At 39.0% G+C, this 23,620-nt stretch overlaps 1 protein-coding gene and 1 pseudogene across 1 annotated transcript; one reads left to right on the top strand and one right to left on the bottom strand.

Moving 5' to 3' along the window:
* The first annotated feature begins 715 nt into the window (after positions 1-715).
* Positions 716-835, top strand: LOC111747244 (annotated as a pseudogene).
* Positions 836-3,820: 2,985 nt separating this feature from the next.
* Positions 3,821-22,884, bottom strand: ERICH5 (glutamate rich 5). Its single transcript, XM_011372910.2, has 3 exons — positions 22,462-22,884; positions 5,470-6,465; positions 3,821-3,957 (listed from the first exon to the last, which is right to left on the bottom strand). The coding sequence occupies exons 1-3, from the start codon at positions 22,517-22,519 to the stop codon at positions 3,845-3,847; spliced, it is 1,167 nt and encodes a 388-aa protein (XP_011371212.1). The 5' UTR covers positions 22,520-22,884; the 3' UTR covers positions 3,821-3,844.
* Positions 22,885-23,620: the final 736 nt, after the last annotated feature.

The following is a 23,620-nucleotide window of genomic DNA, read 5'->3' as shown; positions in this document are numbered from 1 at the left end:
GTCTGGAGAATTCTTTCATTAGGCACAGAAATAATGGTATTGTTGTTAAATTGCAGTATCTCAAATATTGTCCAAAAAATGTGCTGAGTGGTATTTCTGAAGTAAAGCTAAAGGCCTCTAACCTGACTCTATATGAATCAGTTACGCCAGAGAGTTCCCTTACTTGTGCTGATGGTAATAAAAAACTGAAAAGAGAGATTCAGCACTTGTCAGCTGCTCTCTGAAATTACATCAATTCTGTTTCTGCAATTAAAACCTTGGGATTATAACCAAATGGTTGTTAACTTTATAAGCTCTGCGGAGGAGAGGAGCTGAAAAAGTTTTAGATTAAATCACATCTTGTAAGTAAGTGCTTTCGACTTTTCCAACACAGCCACACCTTGCTACTTGGTGTAGGGAAAGAAAGAAGAGGACCATTCTCCTTTTACCTTACAAATGTGTACAGGAGACATGGATGGCTTTATGATGTTCACATTACTGGCATTTGTGAAGCAATTCAGAATGGAGTCATCAAGTTATCTTTATAAAAATGAAATGCTTGTAATGTTAGATGCTCTAGCAGGCTATTGCATTTTCCAAAAGACCACAGATGTAAACCCTACTAAGATTATTTCACCATGACCATCCAACACTCTTTGATTAGTTAAATGTGGAAAAAAACATTTTTCTTTAAAAGCCAGTCTTAATTCAAGGTCGAGTGTGGAATAAAGCGTTTGTTAAGAGTGATGTGGACCCTGAACACGCCCGATCCAGTCTGATCTCGGAAGCTAAGCAGGCTTGGGCCTAGTTAGTACTTGGATGGGAGACCACCTAGGAAGACCAGGTGCTATAGGCATAAAAAAAAAAAAAGGAAGGGTGATGTGGGTGTTTTGACTACTCAAAGGCTAATAGCTATGCTAGACGTTCTTACTCCAAAGTCTAAATGGAAAAAACAAGAAGGTCACAGGTTGACCACACGTTCCTATCCTGTGAGTGGGTACAGTGCACTTCTGGCCAAGAGTTTTGGAGTTTGGACTGAGAATTTCCTAGATCTGCAACTGGCACTCTCTACTGGTAAATGCAAATACTCTCTCCCTACTGGGGATGCTCGCTTGGCAAATCATTTGTTCACCATTTCCCCACAGTTAGACATAAGTGGCTATATGGCACCCCAGGATTAAAATATCCAGTTCTGATAGTAGTTTTTCTATTAATTCATTATAAACAGCTCAAGCCTTATCTCCCACTTGTGCATTTTCATTCTGGGGCAAAACTGATGACCTCTTCTCAGAGTCAGGGACTTAGTGACAAAATGCACTTTGCTATACCATCAGTCTTAATCTAACATAGATTAAGATATATGAGTTTTACATGCACTTTTCACAATGCAAGGACTATATAAACTGTCATTTGTGGTTTAAAATGTGGACCTGTTAAAATATACTTATGTTTTAGCATATATATATAGCCTGGCATATACATTACCTTCTTGTGGAAATATACACAAGAAACTTTATTATCTTTTTATAGAAGGACTAAAGGATATGGGAAGAATTTCACTGCCCATTTTATACCTTCTGTATTATTTGAGTTTTACTACAGACACATTACTTTAATTTTGTTTTAAAAATTAACATTATTTAGATGGAATATTTCAATTTTGTAATATTCAGATATGACACAACATTTTAACTTTATAGGTGTTGAATAAAAAACAGTATTATCTAAAAGAAAGAGAAAAGTTTCTTAAAAGGTCTTAGTAACCATATTGAAGGCCAAAAGTATAAAAGTGCTAGAAATTTATAAATTTCCAAAATCTTCTGAGAACGAGTTTAGTCATTAATGGAAAATAAATGGGATTAATAAAAAATTTGAAAACTTTTACAACTATACAACAATATTTTTGAGAAAGAGGTCTTTCAAGAATGAGTTCTGAATAGATCTCTTTAACATATGCTAGATATTGAAAAAGAAATCCCGACAACAGAGAATGTACTTTTATGCCTATTACATAAATGAGTCCTACTATTTTGGTACTTGATAAGAGTATAATTCCACTTTTTAAGGTGATCATTCATATTTTACACTCAGCTCTGACATTTCCTACTTACTAGATATCTGTATAAAAATATATTTTTGTCAGGAAAAACATCTATGGATTATAAAATGTAGCTGGATTTATATAACTTTCTGACCCAAAAATATTGCTGCTTTTGGTACTATACCAAATATGTGTAGCTTGTTACTGAGCTTGAGCAGCCCTGGCAGGAAAATGTTAGTATTACACAAATTCATATTTTAAATATATTCTGTATTAATGAATTAAATGTAAATGGGAACCCTTGGTATTTATTATTGATTTATTGATTCAACAAATATTTATCAAGCACCTCTTATGGTCTATTAAAGGAGCTAAATGCCTGAATTCAAAGATACATGAAACAGTCCTTGCTCTCGAAATCACCATCTGACATCTTTACGTAGCAGAAAGAATGATGTCATTTACTCAAGTAACTCCTCTTGTTGTCTGCCTCAATTCTTTAAAGTCAGAAACATAAACTAATATTAAAATTAGAATAAAAATGATGATTCTTCCCTGTATCTTATGTTAAAATTAATTGCAGATCATCTTATTAGTCATTTTAACATAGAAGCTAAAGCAAAAGAGTCCAGTTAATTCATCTGAGCAATAATCTTAAAAATATGTATTTACAAATAAGATAAATAAACCAAATATTTCCAGAATATAATTCTATCCTAATATTCATAAACACAAGGCACTCAATGGTGGGTGAGGTTGCTATCATTATTATTTACAGATAATTATTTACTAAAATCCCTTGGCAACTTTGGAAGAATGCTTGAAAAATGACTTTCTATTATGGTGCATCATTTACATTAATGAAATAGATGGTTTTTAAATCTTGATTTCTTAGCTCCTTTCGAACCCTAAAGCCTATTAAATCACAATAATCTAAAAAAGATTTGGGCCCAAAGAATAACGCCCGAGAGGCAACAAACCTGGGTTTTAATTCTTGCTGTTTGTTGCCTCTAAAAATATATTTAAAATCCAATTAATTTAAAAAACCTTAAATGTCAATCGAAATGATAATATCGATTGAAACACTTCACATAAGTGTAAAATCAATAGCTGATTCAAAATGGCACATGGAAAACATGAAGCTTTTCATTGTGAAAATGCCTAATCTTGCAACAGCACCAGAGTCTGCATTCCTTTGACAAGGATTTTGTTAACATTAAATGTTAACATTTAACATCCCATGATAAGCAAGGCTCTATGGTAGTAGATAGACTTAAGATGAGAAAGTAATTAGATGACATACTTTCTAAGGTTTCTACTACCTTTAAATTCTGTGCTAGGAAAGACATACTAAATAGAGATTGCCCTGTTTTGTTGTTCATTCTTATTCTTATTCCACTGTAACTATAACGGTGTCACTTTATTATCCTGAACTTTCAAAGATTTGCTAACTCCTACCTCTAATCACTATCCCTAAAGGTTTATATTTTAATTTTAGGGTCTCGTTTTCTATACTGAATGGACTCATTGCCACAATGAAGAAAACACCCTTACACTCTTAAAAGATCATATACTTTAGTTATTATTGGCTCTGGCTATTGTAGTTTTAAATGTATAACTATTCTATGTAGCTAAGAAAACTATTTACAGCTTAGCAGTTTTATGGAACAATGTAATCAAGAACATGATAACGACGCTCCTTGTATGAAACATGTAGATGCTGAAAGATAAGATCTCTAACCACAAGCTTCACTACATTTTCCTGTCTTCTCTGTTGTAACGCGCCGTGTTAGAGAAGATTCACTGTCCCATCACCATATCTATCTATGTGGTTGCCGAAAGATCCACAGCTTCTCCTGTTTCTTCTTCTTTTGTTTCAGCCTCTTCATTTATTTTCTCATCCTCCATCTTTGTTTCAACCTTTTCTCCTGTCTCACCTGGAAAAGTAACCAAAGTGACCATTTAGCATCAACAATAAAGTACCCCACAGCTGGTTTCTCATGGGGACAGGTCTTAATCTTTAGGTCTAAACAATAAGTTTCTCTGGTGGTATCAAGAAAGGTGATCGCCCTGGTTCTCTGAGATCCTCTGAATGCCAATGGCACTAACATCTCCGAATCTTGCATTCTCTTACGTAAAATCAGGATGCAGAATTACCCAAGAAATAACAGTAGAACATATTATAAATAGGAAGTTCCATATATATCTAAATCAAAAGGTAACCTAAGGGTGACCAGAAACCTGCCTCATCTGGCCATTTAGTGTTTAAAGAAAACAATCGTTGAACACTTAAAGATGGGGAATATTTAAGAGTCTGGATGTTGCACCTTCTCTGTTTCCCAGATGAGTCGGCTGGGGCAGCAGTGGCCCTGGGCTTGCAGGTGGAGCCGCAAAGCAGCTGCCTCTCTTGGCAGGACCAGGTTCTTATTTACCAAGGTCCCCTCTGGCTCCCCACAACATTCTACGTGTCCCTCACTTCATTCCCTGTCTGTCATTACCTTAGGCCTAGAAGACTTGGGTTTGCCAGCTCTGGTCTAATATATGCTACTACTTGCCTTTCATTTGTCATTTTGGGAGCACTTTTACACACCTTCTTCAAAGCACTTCCCCCAATAGAGTGTGAGAATTTGTTTAAATTGTGCCTTCTTTCTACTAAACTGTGACTCCCTCGAGGACTCTCTCTTACTTCTTCTGTACCCCGGCACCTAGTGTATGATTAGGCACTCAAACACTGCTGCACTAATAAATGCAAGAATTAAGAAACAGATAGATAAAAGTTTCATTTAATTATACTGTAGTGTGAAACTAAAATTTACCAAAATATAAATCATGCCCTAGAAGAAAGGTTATTTTTTAATTATATCTCCCATAAAGAACAGTATAGATACCATTTGTTTTACACTGGTAAAGCACATTTGAAAAACACCATATGCCAAGAAGACATAAAGGATTTTTTTCTAGTCTTCTCATAAAGGTAAAAAGACTATAAAAGGACAGGGGCAGACTGACAGTAATTTTCTGAGGATAAGACTGGCAAAGATGAAAATTACATACTGAGATCCATTATTTGTGTATTCTTTCATTAGAAGGTCAATTCCTCCACTAACCATCTATTCATCTTTACTTTTGATCTTTATACCATACATGGGGCCTGATGAAGAGCAGACTTGGAAAAATTCAGCAATTTTAACACGTTGCCTTCAATATTTGATTCTATTCAACAATAAAACTCTAGGTTAAGAATTTGGACACAGACTATGCTTTAGAAATTTTCTGTTGAAAGCCAAATGCCCATTTTCCAGGTATGGAAACCTTTTTGGTTTGGGTCAAATGAACTTCAACCACTTGAAATGAAGATTTCAATGGCTATACGTCAGCTGCCCCCTATCCCCGGAGGTTATCTATGGAGCACATCTGAGCACCCTGAATCTTTAATGACATAGATTTACCTTCGATGTTTTGGTCCTCTTTGTTGGTGTGAATCTTCCTAACCATTTCCACATTCGTCCCTGTTTCTAGAGTTCCTGTTGGATGCTTCATGATTCCGACTATATCTTCAGGTTGGATTTGTTCCATGTTTCCTAGACCTTCGGAAATTTTATGAGTCAAATCATTCTTTTCAGCTGTTTCCACAAGCTGACTTCCTTCTGATGTTTCTGGAGATCTGTTCTCTTTGGGAATTGTTTCTCGAAGATGCTGCTCTTCCACTGTCTCCACAAACTGACTTCTTTCCGATATTTCTGGAGATCCATTCTCTTGGGGAATTGCTTCTAGAAGTTGGGACTCCTTGTCTCTTCCCAGTGTTTCTTGAAGTTGCTGCTCTTCTGCTGTTTCCACAAGCTGACTTCCCTCCAATATTTCTAGAGATTCAGGCTCCTTGGGAACTGTCTCTAGGAGGTGGGGCTGTTTATCCTTTCCCATTGCTTCTTGAGGTTGTGGTTCTCCACCTGCTCCCAGAGAGGGGGTGGTTTCAGCTATTCCTTGAGGTTTCATCTCTCTGGCCGTTTGTGGATTCTCAGTACCTCCCACTACTCCAGGACAGTCCCTCTCTCCTGCTGTCCTTGAAGGCTGATGCTTGCCTTCTGTTTCTAAAGGTTCGGTCTCAGCAGTTCCTTCTGAAGGCTGAGCCTCTGTCACTGCTTCCATGTCTTCCTTCTTTTCTTCTGCCCCTGGAGTATCATCTTGGCCACCTGGCAGAGGTGGCCCAGACTCCTTGGGTCCCTCTAGAGGCTGAGTCTCCTCCATGGATCCTGGAGGGCCTGCCGCATCATTTGCCAGGGGCTGTTCATGGAGAGATTTAACGCCATTAGCTGTAGACACCGCTGAAATCTTGAGCTTCTCCAATGGAGGAAGGCTTTCCTTTTGTCCCTTGCCATAAATAGTAGATTCTCTTCCCAGTGTACATGGTTTGGGTTGGGCGAGGCAGGACTCACTTTCTTCTGCGGCTGAAAAATACATATTTGAAGTTACTTTTTGATGATTTGCTTGAAAAATAAATAAAAGAGAATACACATTAATGTATAGTTTCTATCTTGAGAAAATATGTTGCTATCAAGAAGTAGATTTAACAGTTCAAGACAGTACAACTAAATGCAGAAGGGCCACACCGCAACCTAACGCTCCCTAATTCAAATCTTACTGTCTTCAACTCACACACCTCATCTTAAACATTAAAGTCCTCCAAATTCACAGGGTTTTTTTTTTCCTGTTTGCTCCTTCTGTACCTTCCCATGGCTCCCGTCCCATATTCTAATTCAGTACATTCATTTTGTTTTCTCGTGTTCTTTTCCCTGTCCCACCTTTTCTCTGCTTTAGACTTAGAGATGATTTCACCATGTGTGTGCCTTGAGCTGCTTGAAAGGTCTTACCTGCCTCCTAAAGTAGAATGGCCCTCAGTGAAAGGAAGAGAAGCGTCGCTAGGTAAAACTAAGATGTCTGGGAAGGAAGGTGGCAGAGACCGGTCAGCCTGAGCTTCACTTCATTTGGGAGTCACAGGGGAAAGAGAAATCAAGAGAGAGTTGGAAAACGTGAATCTTACTTCTGGCTCTTCCTCTGGCTGCGTGACCTTGGGAACTTAGTCCCCAGTGATCGCATCCATAAAATGACAGTGAATCTATCTCTCCCACCTGTCTCAGAGTTGCATGACACATTGCTTCACATTTTTTCATATGTTTGCATTCATATTTTTGCATGAATGTAAAAGTCAATGTGGCAACATGTTTATACTCTTTGACCCAGTGATCCTACTTCTAGAAATTTATTCTAAAAGCATAAATGTCAGGAAAATGCTTTGGGGAAAAGTATATCATCCCAGTATTCTTTACAATAGCAAAAGCTGGAAAATAACTTAGAAGTCTAAAAACTGGGGGGAAAAAATAAATATTCCTCTAGATGAAATATTATTGTACCATGAAAAAATGATTATGACGACCAAATGCTAAAATAAGAAAATAATTATAAGTTAAAAAATCAGCACTCACAATTGGGTTAATCAATTTAAATAATGCATATAAAGTGTTTATTAGCATAATTTCTGCTATATAATTAAGTGCTCAATAAGTCAACTATCAATTTTATACATAGCAATATATATCAATGTTGAAAGAAAGGGAGAAAGGGTGAAAGGAAGAGAAGAAAATCAGTCACAAATAAAGGGGGAAATACTGAAGGAAAATAACCCTACACATAAAAATTGGGCCTCTTAGTGATATATTTCTTCCTCTATAATTTTTTGCTAAAGACAGTTTTTCTTTTTTTCTTATTTTTCCCTAAGTTACTCCCCTACCCTGGATATATATGTATATATTTTAAAGAACTGTCTAAGTTAAGTTGTACAGCTAATACTCAGGACTTCTTTCCCATTTTCAGTTCTCTAGGGGCAAATATTTTCATTCTTTTATCTGTTTGGGAGGGATAGTTTTTCTACATCTCCAAGTGAATTGCTTTTTCGTGATTTTTTTAGTTTGGGCATTGCAATTAACTCCCACTATGGAAAATAAAGACTTAGCTCTTTTTATGCCCACCTGTCCCATAACCCACCTTCTCCCATACACATTCATATTTCCTTTCAATTCAGTGATTGTATATTAGTAATTATTTTATATAGCAATTATGTTGTAATTGGGTTATATCTATATTGTCATATGTACATATGACCAGTATGTCTGCTTGGAAGAACTAAGCTACATAGCAAGCTATTAATGTGTGTAAAAATTTTTTCATTTTTCCCCAAGTTAATATTTGTCACGGTTCTTCACTTCCTTAATTTAGGTGTTATCATTAATTCAACTTGCTGCTAATTATTTTTCTTCTTAATACATTTATTCATAGCAAATTATTTCCCATCTGGCCTCCAGAACTGGAGAGAAATTAGTGCCTGAGGCTGGAGAAGCAGAGTTCAGGAAGGATTTTGTGAGATGCAGGGCAGTAGGTTGTGGGCCCCAAAGGTCCACATGATGGAAGTAGGAGGAAGGCTGTCCTTGACCTCCCTTCCGGCCTCGTCATGAATGAAGCCTTCGAATTAATAGCCTGTAAGGCAACTTAACAAAAATGATTTCTCAGGTCTATAAAGAAATTCATTATGACAAGACGATTCATTTAGATGTCACACAAGGATGTTCTAGTGATGACTGCCCTAGGGAATTAATAAGGAAATGTGTTAATACACTAATCACAGACATCTGCCAAATTATATTTTCTGGTAAAATAGTTATTACAGTGATTAGTACTGTCAGTTAAATGAGATAAACTCCTTTCATCCATCTGTGCCAGCTGTGGGTGCATCCTGAAGTCATCACCCTTCTAGAGCAGGAAGCAGTGGGGAAAAACTGTGTTGACACACCCGAATCATGGCCACTCGATTTTACATTTTGAAAAATATATTATGCTATCAGTCTAAAACAAGTTTTTTCCCCCAAAATCAAAATCCTTGTGAAAATTTATTATCCACAAATGGTATCTTAAGTGTCTAAGGGTTCTATCAACTTGTACCATAACTACATTATTTATACCCATGATCGCAGTATCAATTTTCATACTTATGCACTTTTCCAAATTTTAATGATATATTCAACATAGGTAAATGTCCTCAACATTTTTAATATTTTTATAATAACCTAAAAATAGTCAACCAAGCTGAGAAATATTACAAAAGAATGTCACTGTTCCTAATATTTTTCCTGGGGGAGTCCGAAGGAGCTAAAACATCTTTAAAATGATCACCACAAAAAATAAAGAAAATGCTAAAAGTGTAGTGACACATTTATTTTGTAATTTATAGTGATTATTTGCACTCTGACTGAATTTTTAAATAAGTGTGTTTTAGAGGTAATAGCTCCTAAGTAATCGCCTAAAAGTTCTTTTCCCTATGTGATAGATGAGAGCCATCAAAAAGGGAGGACAGAAATCTTTTGACCTTGAAAGTGACACCTCTAATGTAGCTGGTTTGAATTCTGGTTCTGCCACTTACTACCCTTACTAACCTTCTTTGTGCCTCGGTTTCATTACCTGTAGAGAGGGAGGAGTATTAGTAGAGTTGTTCTGAGGATTACACAATACCTGGAAAGCACTAGCACAGTGAGTGGCACCCACTGAGTGACAATCAGTCTTAGCCATCACTTAGCCCATCATCTGATGGGCTAGCAAGGAAGAAATCGTGGTGGACAGACAAAAAAGTAAGGTAATTCTATTCATTCTAATACTAGTACCTTTCTCTGAGACTATTTGGAAAAGAAGAAAGATCAGAGTAAATAAATAAAAAGGTCGGAAAAGAAATAGTAGTTTCAAACCAGCTCTCAAAGAACACAGCAAAAAAGTCTACAGTTACCACTAATGTCTCCTTTCTGGCACCAGATCGCATATCCTTAAGAACATTCTTATCCCCAACTACGGAAGTACAATTTTTAGATTTGTTTGACCTCAGGTGCTCAGCAAACAGGGGCACAGAGCACGGCCAGGCAGGTTTTTCTCCGCACAGGGATGTCCTACTGAAGAGGCCACTGACCTCCAGCCTGCGGGCGCCTGCAGGACTGCATGTGCCACAGGTGGGGAGGGCTTCTTTTTCTAATTTCACAAAGGTCCTTTGTGGCTGGTGGTGGCTCTGTCAATAAATTATAGCTCACTTAGCAACAGAAAGAATGAACTGCGATGTTAAAGGGCTTGGCTAAAGCGTCACCTAAACACTACAAAGCTGTCAATGTTGACTTATAAAATCCTGTTGTTACCATCATAAATTCTAAAACATGATTGTTGATGGAAAATAGATTAGTTCTCACAATGTCAGCCACAATTTGACCAGACTTGAGCGGCGTTAATGGAGGCCACTGATAACTTTTTTATATAAATAAATAAGTTTCATTGTTGACTTTGATTTCATTTTATTCATCGAATATTCATCAAGTGTCTACGATAAGCCAACTCTGGGCTAAGCACAGGGGCTACAGCAGTTAAAAAGGAAGATCTGGTTCCTACTCTCCTAGAGTTTACCGTCTTCAGGGAAATTCAAATGACCGCTACTCCCCTCAGTAAGCCCAACATGGTCTCTATGCATTACCTCTCACCCACAGGTCTCCACACACTCTGTCTCCATGGTTTTGTGAATCCCTAACATACCTGCTTGAGGTAGAAGAAGGTACGACATCACTTTGTCTAGCACTCTAACTTAAAAAGCAGTGAGCTCTTTTGTCCACAAAAGGAGACGTTCTGTGCCTAATCTGTATTATTATGTAATAAACATTGTGGACAGATGCATTGTTTCCACATCCAGAGTTGTTTAAAGATGTGTCTGTTTTCTGAACCCTACATTTTATCAAATCATACACTGCTCTGGGCCTAATCCTTTGGTGCTCATTATCTCTCCTGATTCTGTTGTAAGTTGATCCATGCACAAATTTGTTGTGACAGCTGAACTAACAGAACCCTTGTTGCAAGCACCGTTGTGATAGGCAGACAAAGAAATTAAATACTAGGCAACATTACAGAAAGGATTAGAACTAGAGCTAACATACCTGAAATTCACATTATGGTGGAAGCTTTTCAATTCAGTTCGTTACCCTAATCAGAAATGAAAAGTTTCTACCCAAGAAGGAGAAAAACTTGAGGTCAGTATTTCCTAACTCCTGGCTATGACATATCAGACATTCCAAAGACTTCGCTGGTATGTCTGCTGGGTTTTCTAGAGAATCAATGAGAAAGGGGGATCCTGGTATTTTTCCCTTGTCGCCATTTCTAGGTTCTTGTAGCTTTTGAATTTGGGGAACCAGGAATGCAGCCTGAGTCAGCTCCAAGGGAAGAGCCGGCTCATCTTCTCATTTTCTTACTTTGCTTTCTCCTCAATTCCATTCTACTATTTATCCATCTATCCAACAAACATTTGTGGAGTTATCTGTGGTACTACTCTATGAATTTTTTCCCTTTTCCCTCATCAAAGTACATAAAAACACTGTCCTTGTGTGCCACTGCACAAATGCTAATCCCCTCCTTCAGATATGATTTTCCCAATTTCATTTACTTTGATTTCTTTTAGATTCCTGTAAGAGACATTCTTATTTCAAAAAAAAAAAATCTATTGCATAAAACATCACTTTTGAAATTATCTACAGTATTCACCACTAAAAAAGATTCATTGATGGATGGTCATTATTGGCACATAGCTATCCAACATTTGGGCAGAAATCTAATCTACAAAATCAGAGACATCTCACACAAAGAATAAGAGAGAGAAAGTGAAGATTATGTCTCTGCAATGTACAGATTGTGACACGGTATTAACCTAAACAGGCCTCGCCAACCATGTTTCTCTAAAGTGAAACAACACTGGCTAACATCTACTAAGGCGCTATGCCTAGAGCTTTATATGGGTTACCTCATTCAATCTTCCCAATGACTCCTCAAGGCAGGTCCATTACAGGCACACCTCATTCTATTGTGCTTCGCAGATATTGCATTTTTTACGAACTGAAGGTTTGTGGCAACCTTGCATCGAGCAAGTCTATTGGCACCATTTTTCCAACAGCATTTGCTCACTTCATGTCTCTATCACATTTTGGTAATTTGTGCAGTAGAGGGAATTCTTGTTCAAACTTCTTCATTATTGTTATACTTGTTATGGTGACCTGTATTCAGTGATCTTTGATGTTACTAGGGTAAGACTCTCTACCAGCAAAAAGATTATAACTCACTGAAGGCTCAGATATGATCGGCATTTTTTAGCAATAAAGTATTTTTAAATTATGCACATTACCTTTTTATACATAATGCTACTGCACACTTAACAGACTACAGTATAACTTTTATATGTACTGGGAAACCAAAAACTTTGTGTGACTCACACTATTGAGATGTTTGCTTTATTGCAGTGGTCTGAAATCAAACCCACGATACCTCTGAGGTATGCCTGTATTATCTCCATTACACAGTTGAGGAAATCTGGCACAAAAAGATTAAGAACCTTTATCTAGGAGGGGTATACAGATAGGAGTGTCAGAGCTCAAACTTGAGCCCAAGGAAGTGTGATTCTACCTTGAAGATTTAGGTGCTTTAAGGAAAATTATAGCCCCCGAACCTGCCCCATCAGCACTGCCCGGGAGTTTTTTTGTTGTTGCTGCTGTTGTTCTTTTAATGGTGACTTGCAGGCCCTATCCCAGATGCACTGAACCAGAATCTGTATCCTTCCAAGGTCCCCAGGTGGTTAAGCTATCTATACTAGCACTCTGGGGTTGTCAGGGAAGCCATAAAGGAGCTAGTCAGAAGAGACTGAAGTGGATGATGAACACACGGAACTGCTAGTGGTGTGGGTGTCCCTCATTCTCCCAGGCATCGCTGCCTGTCAGAAATCTGGCATGGTCTCCATCCTTATGCTCACACGCCACCGTCACACCGTGATCAGTATACTGATTTAGCAATGACTTGAGGGCCTGAGCTGGTCTAAGTGAGCTCAACACTGGGGAGTGAGATTTTTCTCCGGCTTCCATCATTTCACAGAACTCGGTGGGTTTGCTAATCTACTTCAGCTAGGTCAGGAAAAAAAGGTCTTCTAATTCCTCATCTGAAATTAAGGTTAATACCTTCTGTCCTTTGCACTCTAAGAGCTGTCAGCAGGTGACTACACTAACGTGAGGTGGCTGTTCTCCCAGCTTAGGCTCTGTACCTGATTCGGGCAGGGTGCAGTGTACAAGGCTTGTGGCCAAGAACAGGTATCTGTGCTTGAGAAGGGAGCATTCCCATCAGCAGGGAGCAACTTTGTGGCTGAGATGCAACAAATTTTGCAACAAAGCAGTCATACTCACATCAGACTTGGGCTTCAAGTCCAGGTGGTTAGTGTACCCTGAAAGCCACCTGTACCAGAAAGAGCAGTGGGCAGACCAAGCAGGATTGTGACTCCAGGTCTTCCCGCTGACTGCTGCTACTACTCTCTGTTAGGGATCTGCATGTAATGCAGATGGCTTTGCTTCCATGGTTAGTATAGATCACATTAAGGGATGTAGGGGATTTTCTTTCCCAGAATGAAAAGCCACTTGTAACAAAGAAGTCTTTCTCTCATAGGCCCTATGCACCTGTGAGGCCAGCACTGGTCTTCTGGCACAGACGATCAAAAACTGAATTAAAATGAGCTTGTTTTCTTCATAAAGCAGAGCATAAAGAAAAAGCTTCAATCTAGAAAGAAGCAGGTTTGACCAAGAATCATGGAAATGATTAAACTGGAAGATTTCACTAAAATTAGTGTATAAAACAAACATCTACTCTTAACCTTCTTCAAGCTTCAGAGTCTCCAAAAGGAGTATCAGAGACATTTACGAGGTGGTGATAAGTCGTGTCGAGAACCTGTACGCTATGATAAGAAGGGTATTTATCTTTGTGGTCTTCTTCTTCCAAACCCATGCCCTCATCACATCATAAGGAAAACATCAGACAAATCCTAATCCTAGAAGCTTACAAAATACTCCACCAGGACTCCTTGACACTGCCAAAGTCATCAAAAACAAGTCTGAGAAGCTGTCACAGCCAAGAGGAGTCTAGGGAGACATGATGACTAAACATGATGTGACATCCTCGGTGGGATTCTGAGACAGGAACGGGACATTCGAAAAAACGAAGGCAATCTGAACAGAGTACGGACTTTGGTTAATAATAATGTATCGGTATTAGTTCATGATTATTACAAACATATCCAACTAATATGTTAAAAATCAAGAGAAAGTGGATGTGGGGTATATGGGAACTCTGTACTACCTTCATAACTTTTCTGTAAATCTAAAACTAATCTGAAATAAAGTTCATTTTTTAAAAATTATAGGAGTAAGTGTATAAGAGCAAGTAACTTTGCAGAATAAGATAAGCTAGCCTTAGAAAAACTGTTTTGTAAACTTTGGCCATTCACATTCCTCTTTTATGATTTTTGAATAACTATGTACTACTTGTACTATTACTGACTTAATATTATTAATTGTCCCATTCTTTTAACAAATTCACTAAAAGTAAAAAAGTCAAGAAATCAACAAATTCAGAGATATAGAACTTGATCTTGAGGAAAAAAATAAAACTTGATATTGGAAAAGAAATAAAGAAAATTTGAGATTTATTAAAATTGATATCAATGACAGATAATTTTATTGAGGACTTACTAGCAATATTCTAGGCCAGGGGTCAGCAAATTTTTCCTGTAAAGGGACAGATAGTAAATATTTTCAGCATTGCCAAACATGAGGTCACTATTGCAACTACTCAACTCTGTCATCATTGTGAGAAAGCAGCCACAGATGATATGTAGATGAATGGGCATGTTTGTGTCCCCCAAAACTTGAAATACTAAAATAGGTGGTGAGCTGGAGTTGGCCAGTAGCTCAAAGTCACAACTACTAAATGATCCTGAACCAAGATTTGAATCCAGTCTAACTCCAGATTCACATTCTTAATCAGCGCTCTATACTGTCTCTCAGTATGTTGAAATTCTCTCAAGGATGCATGTGTGTTGTCTCTTTCTCACCCTCCCATACACACACACACACACACACACACACACACACTCACACACACACACACAAAAACTTCTCATAACCAGACGTCCTGTAGAGGCTACTCCAGGGCAAACAAAGGGAAAGGAAATTAGCCAAAAGAAACTATGCAGTTCCTGTCAATTTTAGGAAAATGGAAAAGAGTAAGAACAGGCTCCCCACCACCAAAAAAAAAAAAAAAAAAATCAAAGAGTTTGTTATCATTATCAATAATAGAAAAAAGAAATTGTTCCTTATCATTATCAATGACAGTGAGGGGAAGAAGTGAGGAGGATGGTTGGGGAGGACACTTCAACAGAGGTCCTTGCTGAAGGCAGATGTTACCTCCAGTAAGAGAAACTAATGAAAATGACAGAGCAGTTGGAATGAATCTCCTAGTGGGTCTTGGCACACAGAAGATACGGTATCTGCACAGCACACTGGGGTGATGGAAGAAGCTGCACCTGGTGGACCTCACTGGGCTGCCCTTGAGACGAGGAGAAACGCTGGCACACTGTAACCCATTCTCACAGGCTAGGAAGCTCTGCTACACACAACAAAGGGACAAATATATTTCTGTCACCATAAATAGACTAGAGCAGAATTAGCCGGGCAAGGCTGAGAAGATAATAATGATAGATGAATCAGAGCAGTCTGCAAAGTGTGAAATGTTGAACGTTCTCATCCTACAAGGACCCTTTAGGACTAGGTTTCAAAGGCAAGCTGCTGAAGAGAACAGAAAGGTCCTTTTCACTGAATGTAAAATCAAATATATTACAGGCTTGAAAAACTACTGGCCCCAAATGATTGTCCTGGTAAAGAGAGCAGAGAATTGAGAGACAAAAAAAAAAAAGAAAAGAAAAGATAAAAGAAAAAAAAGATAAAACACTTGGTTTGATGGTACATCTTTATGACTGTAGGTGAAGGAAGTAGATCACACTCTCCCATCTTTTAGTGGAGAGGAGGCAGGTCAATCGCTGAGAGAGCAGGGCCTGGCCAGGGTCCGGGTGGGAGGGAAGCTGGGGGAAGGCATCTGGAACAGCTGTAAAGAAGCCAGGAAAGCTTAGGGGCTCAGGCCTTACAAAAGGCTTGTCGAGCAGCCCCCTGGTATTAGTCTTTTCGACCTTTGGTCTATAAGGTCCAGTTCTTTTTATATTTATCTGTGTTAGATGAAGTGCTGTTTTGAAGTTCACTTTTAAATATACTGTCATGGCCACAGAGTCTATTGTATGTAAACGAATGTGACTGTTAGTGACCTGGAAAGTGGATAGGTCGGGCAGGGGTGTTGTTTTGCTTTTTGCTAATACTTCCTGAACTTCTTGAATGTTGACTTCCCTATTTAATGTACATTTGGACACTTTATTTCTCTAAACTGGCCTAATATGACGTGTTCATCTCAATGAAAGTTAAACCGTATGGATTTGAATGTTAAGAGCTTGTCAGTATAAATAAATGGCATGTTATCAAGCCTTTAGGTCTTTTGTGCTGTTAGAGAAGCCAGACTAGAAGCGAGGCCAAAGGGACCATTGAGAAAAGAGGGTTACCTGTCCCGCCGTGTGTGGGGCTACAGCCACCTGGTCACCACAGCCCAGCCCAGTTATCCTGGGGAACACAGCCCCTTGGGCCCATCCGTGAGGAAGCAAGTGGCATCAGCTGAACTTGCCCCAGTGACACAGGTTGCCCTTTCTTTGCTCTGCCTGCTTCCAAGGACCATGCCCTGTTTTTAAGCCATTGGCATTGCCTGGCTTATTTTACCCACCCTCATAAAGCATATTTCCCATGGAGTTTTAACTGTTAACTACAATGTAGCTTTTTTTTTTTTCAGTCTTCATCCTTAAAGGGCAAAGCTCTGACACCCTTGAACAGATACAAAAGAAGGAACTGTAGAGGCTGAGGGCAATTCCCAAGGAGAAGTTCAAGGGATGTGACAGCGACAATCCTGGGATGCTTCCTGAGGTCATTATGGTGCCTTCCAGACGTTAACACTCACTTGGAGAGCTATATTCTGGTATTTTGCTTTTCTAAAAAAAGCAATCATTGCCTATTACTACCTATACTATACACACAGGTTTCACAGCCTGACCAAGTTTGATGCTTTTTATTAGTTTTGGCGAGCCTTTCATTAACTACCACAAGTATTAGGTTTTTACTTTAAACTTGATATTGTAAAACATTAACGCAGAAGTGAAACGAGCCAGGACATGTGGCCACTTTACAGAAGCTTGACTTAACAGAACACAATAAAGCTTTGTTTTGCCGTGTTGACCTTTTCCTGCATGACTAGGAGACTCTCCTCACGACCAAACACTCTCTCCCCGAGCCCCTCTCTCCTGATGTGGCCTTCTAATTTCTGTTATTTGGTGGTTCCTGATTCCTACTCTCCCTCTGCCTTTCTCAACTGTATTCTCACTCCCCTAAACTCCCATCAATCCATTCATTCAGTCATCCACCCACTCAGAAAAGCTGGACTGCATTTCTCCTATATGTAAGGCCACGTGACAAGTTCTGGCAGAAGGGAACTAGACCCCAGATGGAACTGGACTTTGTGAGAAGAGCGGGGGCTTAGGAGTCACACGTGTTGGGCTTAAGCCCTAGCCCCATCACTTACAAGCTGAGACCTTGAGCAAGTTACTTATCCTCACTAAGCTGCGGTGTTCTAGCTGGGTTTGGTGATCCTAATATTTGCTTTACTTATATGGCTTTTGCAGGAATTAAATGAGATCATCGACTAAAGTTCCTAGAACCAAATGGGAACTCCTACCTTGTGCCCTGACTCCTGCTCCATGCCCATGTTTCGATGAAGCTACACTAATGTTGGAAGACTTCGATTTTAGAAAAAGATTTATTGTATTGTGAATGAGAATGTCAATTGGTATAACCTTTTGGGAAGCATTTAGGCAGTTATCTATCAAGATTATAAATGCAATACCTTTTGACCTAGTAAGGCTGCTTCTGGGAAGTTGTCCTACAGTTACCGTTGTACACATTCAGAATGATGTATATATAAAGGAATTCAATTGCAGCCTTGTTTGTAACAGGAAAAAACTGAAAACGAATCAAATGTCCTTCAATAAGGGACTGGTTAAATAAATCACACAATGTATTATTAAGTAAGTATAAAAAAGGAGAAAGAAGTTCTCCATGTATTAATAGAGAATGATCTCTATATTGATAGGTGAAAAAAAATCAAAGTGAAGAATAGTGGATATAATACACTACATTTTATGAATGAAGATGGGAGAGGGAAATATTTGCAATGTATAAAAAAAATTTGCAAGAATGTACAAAAAACTAATAAAAGCATTTACTCATGGGTGAGGTCAGAGCAAAGCATGTGGTGGGGGTGGGGTAGGAAGTATGCTTTTCACTACATGCATTTTTCAAATGTTTTCAAATTTTTTGAGCCATTTATGCAGTTATTATATTCCATTTTACTTAGCTGTACATAATAACCAGGCCAAACACAAAGACTTACTAGGCATTCTCTCTGTGCCAGGCTCGAGAGGGGACACAAAAACATACAAGATTCAGTCCAGACTTCTAGCATTTAAAAGAAAGAAATCTCATTTATATAATATCTATATGCAAGACAATCCCATTTACATAATATCTGTATGAAAGAAAAGCCTATAAAATTTCATTTTAATGTTATTGATGTTCGTTTTTCAATTATAAAAAAAATTGACTACTTAGGACTGAAATGTAATTGTATGAAAATACTGTTGAAGGCTGAAGGTATCTCCATAGTACAAAGAACAATTCGCATAACTCTGAAATTCAAGCTGCGTCCTATTGCCTAGGCAGCAAGCACTCCAAGCAGCTACTGAGAGTTCAGGATAGAACAAATAAATGATTCCAGCTGTCAGTGGAAAGGTACACGTTAACCTCGCAATAATTACCATCTCTTTACTTGGTTCTCACTGGTACATAAGCTGTAAAATTTTGGGAAGAAACTTTTGGCATTTGTTTAGGAGAGAGTTTTCCATGTAAGCAGGAGCTGTTTCACCAGGAGGGTTCAGGTGCCAAAACTCTACCCAGAGACCTTTGGGTTCATTAAAGTCTGTGATTTCAACCAAATCTTTATGTTCAGATTCCATCAGCTCCTTAGGATAGAAACTAGAAATTGCCCTGATATTTAGAACTTGCTTCCACAAACAAGAAATTCCAAACTCAATCTAATTGTCCTTTTGGCGGGGAGGGGAAGCCTCTTGCCTTACACATTTCAGGGCTTTCGCTAAAAATCTATGTGTGACTACCAAGTACTAGGCACGGTTCTATATTTTGAGTAGCACTGGATAATTAATTGTTTACAATCAGAGGTCAGTCTCCACCTCCATCCCTAGTCAGTGGTCTTTGGAGGTGACAGAAAGAAGCTTGTGGGATTCAGTGTCTGACAGGTCAAATGTCTCCACGTGATCACTAGCACTTTCTTATTCAACCTAATGGCTCTCAACCAGTAGCTGCTATTTGATTTAAGTTGGAGCCCAGACAATAAGTACCTTCATATTTCAGTGTCATAAAATTTAAGAACTGTAAGAGATCTTAGAGGTAATCTAGTTCAACTCATTATTTATGATTCTTTTGCTTGTAGGTTAATACTGCATCATGAACAAACAATTTTTAAGCTAGTTACAGAAAACTGTCAACACAAATCCAGTCTACGGAACTTAATGTATTTGAGCTTTAACTCATGGGGTTCTAAGGTTCATATTGTAAGTTTAAAAGAATCTCTTATGATGGGAAGATTATCTGTATCTCTGTTGGAGGGCACTGGAAGTTTCCCTACATCTAGGTACTCTGTTTAAAATATCTCTAAGGTTAAATGTCCTCCAAATATTCCTAGTTTAAATTTGGAAGCAAATATAAACTTCATATTTTACTGATTCCTAGAGATAAATAAGTATATTATTTATTTATATAATTTATTAATTATATACATATTATACATATCATATTTGTATAATTATTATAATATATCTTATTCAGGATTATAATAAATATATTTTATTGTATTTCTTTTGCTGTTTGCATAGTGGATGACCACACATCTAATGGGGATGCAGAGTGATTTGAGGAAAAAACAGGTTTAAATCGAGTTATCACAAGCTAGTTTAAGAAGGAAAAGCTGTAGGTCTGGAATCAGACCTGAATTCAAAGCTCAGCTCTTAAAGAGCCCTGTGACTTTGGACAAATTACTTGTTCTTATCTGTAAAACACGGAAATCATAATCCTTAGTCACAGCATTGTTATAAGGATTATGAAGTAATTCATTCAACAATTATGTACCAAGCATTGTTAGGTACTAGAGGGTACAGTGAGTAAATGAATGTATAGGACAGTTAATAAAATTGGACTGTTTTTATCTAAAAGCCCATACACACAGGCTTAGGATTGTATACAAAGAAGTTCTGAGTTACAGAAACAGGAATGAATTATTTATCGGGTCTCCAAGATCATGGAGTTGAAATGTTGATGAACACACAAAAGTATCCAATTACAAGAATGTTTTCTGATTGAGACTCAGAAGAAAAATATACCTGTTGATTGATTCAATATGTGTGTTGAGCAATTTATGCAGCATATTAATTAATTTCCTAGTCACTAAAATTGATTGTCAGGCATTTTAACATTTCTTTCCAAACAACATCCATGTAAACCTAGAACAGCAATGAAAGCATAAATAAAAAACATAAAGGGTGCGACTCAGGTGGACGGTTATTAATATTGGTGATGCTTTTATCGTTCATGTATTCTTTTCGGAGAGGATTAAAAACTTCATTCCACCTCTTGGATATTTTTGCCCCTCTACAAGAGTAATGGTCTCTGTCATACATCTTTAAACATCTATAATGATGATTTAATGCCCTAGGATACCTAGAGCACAGCGGGGGATAGGAGAAGCCAAAATAATATGATGTATCTTCCTGAAACATGAGTTTCCTGTTTTTCATATTGAAATCAACAAGGATTTAACATGCAACAGAATGCAAAATCCAACCGATTCCACAGAATAAAACAAGCAACATCAAAGAAGCTGCTCCTTGCATTGGCATCTTGAAAGCGTCTTGGGGGTACAGAGGCTTTTGTCTCTTTAGGAGAAAGGTTAGCAAGTGCTCTGCATTAGGAAAGGATTTTTCCATCTTTTCACATTGTTGTCAATGACAAGAGGTTTGGAATCACTTTTATATAATGGCGTTAGTTTTTTTCTCTCTCCTATTTCCAAATTTTGTATTGCTTTCTGTTATCTACTGAAGCTAGAAATAAATTATCAGAGACCACAAAAATGACTGCAATAAAACATACTTCTGACTAGGATTCGGTGTCTGAGTTCTGAAACAACATTCATGAAAACCCTGCAAGCTCTACTACAAATCAGAGAGGAAGACTTTTCTGTGTTACTGGAATAATGCAAGGTGCTAAAAGAAAACCCGTGAAAAAGTAATAATCAGAGTATAAAATTCCCCCCAAAACATTCCTCTTGAAGACTGTAAATTAGCTTGAAGGAATTTGCCTAACCCTGGGAACTTCGTGCAAAATGTTAGCCATGCAAAATTTAAGAAGTGAACCAGCTGGAAAATTCATTCATTCTCTAGTTCATGAATCCGCGTTTATTCTTTTCACAGCATTTATCACTGTCAGAAACTATCTTAACCATTTGTTTAACTTGTTTATTGTCTGTCTTTTCCACCTCCAAACCCCAAAAGTAGGGTCACTTGTATATCCAGCATCTAGCCACACACCTGGCTATTATATAGCAGACGCTAAAAATATACTTGTTGAATTTCTTTATAAGATTAAGTGATGACCACTTTTTATCACGTGCATATTGGTCGAGAACCACGTAAACCAAGGATGGGAGAAAGTGTGTCTGACTTCTCCAAAAGTGCAGTGATCTATCTGAAGGAATGACTATCCATCTACACTTTCTGCATCCTTTGCCATCTCGGACGCCAAAACGCTGAAAGGATGGTACGGCGGCGGTCTTGATAGAATAACGGTTATACATCTTTCCTTAAGAGCAGAAACTAATGGTTCCCAGTGATGTGCACCTTTATATAATCTGAAGTTTCTCGTACTTTTAGGAGATTAAATAGCACCTATTGTTAAAGACAGGAAATTACTCATCTGTTTAAGAGAATGCAGCGGCTAACCGCATGAGGGATTTAACGCCAATAACCCGCGATCACACGGGTGGACAAGGTAACCCCAGCGCCCGGCCTTGGGCCTCGCGCGTCGGGGCGCACGCGGACCGCCGCACCCTGAGTCACCGTAGCGCTAATCCAGATTTCCGAAGGGAGTCGCGCTGCGCTCAGGGTTTCACTTCCATCCTCAGGGAGGAGCCCGCCCCCTGCTGGGCGGGGTGGGTACGATTCGCACCTTTCGGCCCCAGGGAGAGCGAGCCGACCTGAATCCCGAGGCCCGGGAGGGGGTGGGGCTGGGTCCTCTGCTCACCGCTGCGGAACCTGCCGCTGTCGCCGGCCTTGTTGAGGGCGCTGCTGGAGCAGCCCATCGCGGCGACGCTACCACGGGCAGCAGTGCAGCCGGCGGGCGAGTGCAGCCACCCGTCCCAGCCCCACGCGGAGTTGGCCCGGGAGCCTGGATCCCAGCGACGGCCCCGCAGCCTCAAAAGTTCCTCCGGATTCTGCGCGCTCTGCTCCTGCGGCTGCAGAGCGCAAGCGCACAGCGGGGCGCGGGGCGCGGGTGAGCCCCTGGGCAGGACAGGGAGCCGCGCACCTGGAGTGGACACGCAGCCGCGCGGGGTGCCAGAAGCCAGAGAGCCGGGAAGCAGAAGAGGACAGGACCAAGAAGCCAGGAGGGGAGAAGGTGGGCGGCGTGGTAAAGGCAGAGAAGAAAAAGGCCTCTGAAGCAGGGATAGGGATGATGTCGGGGGAGAGGGTGAAGGGCTGGAGGGATCATCTGAATCATCACTAAATAGCTGGGGAGGGAGGAGGCGACTGTGGTCAGTGACTATTGATTGGTAGACTAACAGTGACAGCCTTAATCTTACGTAACTTCAGTGCAATTACCACAAGGAAGTTTAACGTAGATACCATTTAATCCATCCTCATATTCAACTTTGGTCAGTTGTCCAATCCAGGATCATATATTGCCTTTAGTTTACCTCTCTTTCGTTTGTTTTAATCTGAAGTAGTTTCTCCCCATCTTCCTCTTTCATGACCTTGACATTTTTTATTTTGTAGAATATTTCTCAATTTGGGTTTGTCTGATGTTTCCTCATGATTATTTTCAGGCGACGCAGTTTGGGCTGAAATACACAGATGTTACGTTATCTGTGTGTTCATATCAAGAGGCAGGTGATGTCAATTTGTCCTATTATTGACGATGTAGTTAAGGCAATGTCTGCCAGGCTTCTCCAACTGAATAGTTACTATTTTACTCTAATTTATGGGGAGAGACTTTAAGTATCCTATTTCTCATCAAAGTTTAATCTGCCACTTTCAGCATATATTAATATTCATGCTTGGATCTATTTTTATGATGGTTACAAATGGTGATTTTTCTAATTGCATTATTCTTTCTACATGTATTAGTTAACACTTTCCCTTTTTTCCTCCATTATTCACTTATATCAGTAAAAACTCATAAACTT

This window comes from Pteropus vampyrus, unplaced genomic scaffold, assembly GCF_000151845.1.
Source record: "Pteropus vampyrus isolate Shadow unplaced genomic scaffold, Pvam_2.0 Scaffold215, whole genome shotgun sequence".
Taxonomy (NCBI): domain Eukaryota; kingdom Metazoa; phylum Chordata; class Mammalia; order Chiroptera; family Pteropodidae; genus Pteropus; species Pteropus vampyrus.
The sequence above is the reverse complement of the archived record's forward strand: the minus strand, read 5'-3'. Positions and strand labels throughout refer to the sequence as shown.

Excerpts from the sequence above, each read along its gene's own strand:
- ERICH5 (XM_011372910.2), bottom strand. The coding sequence starts at position 22,519 with ATGGGCTGCTCCAGCAGCGCCCTCAACAAGGCCGGCGACAGCGGCAGG. Across the intron at positions 6,466-22,461 it reads CAGCGGCAGGTTCCGCAGCG|CCGCAGAAGAAAGTGAGTCC; the intron begins GTGAGCAGAGGA and ends TGTATTTTTCAG. Across the intron at positions 3,958-5,469 it reads AGAGGACCAAAACATCGAAG|GTGAGACAGGAGAAAAGGTT; the intron begins GTAAATCTATGT and ends TTACTTTTCCAG.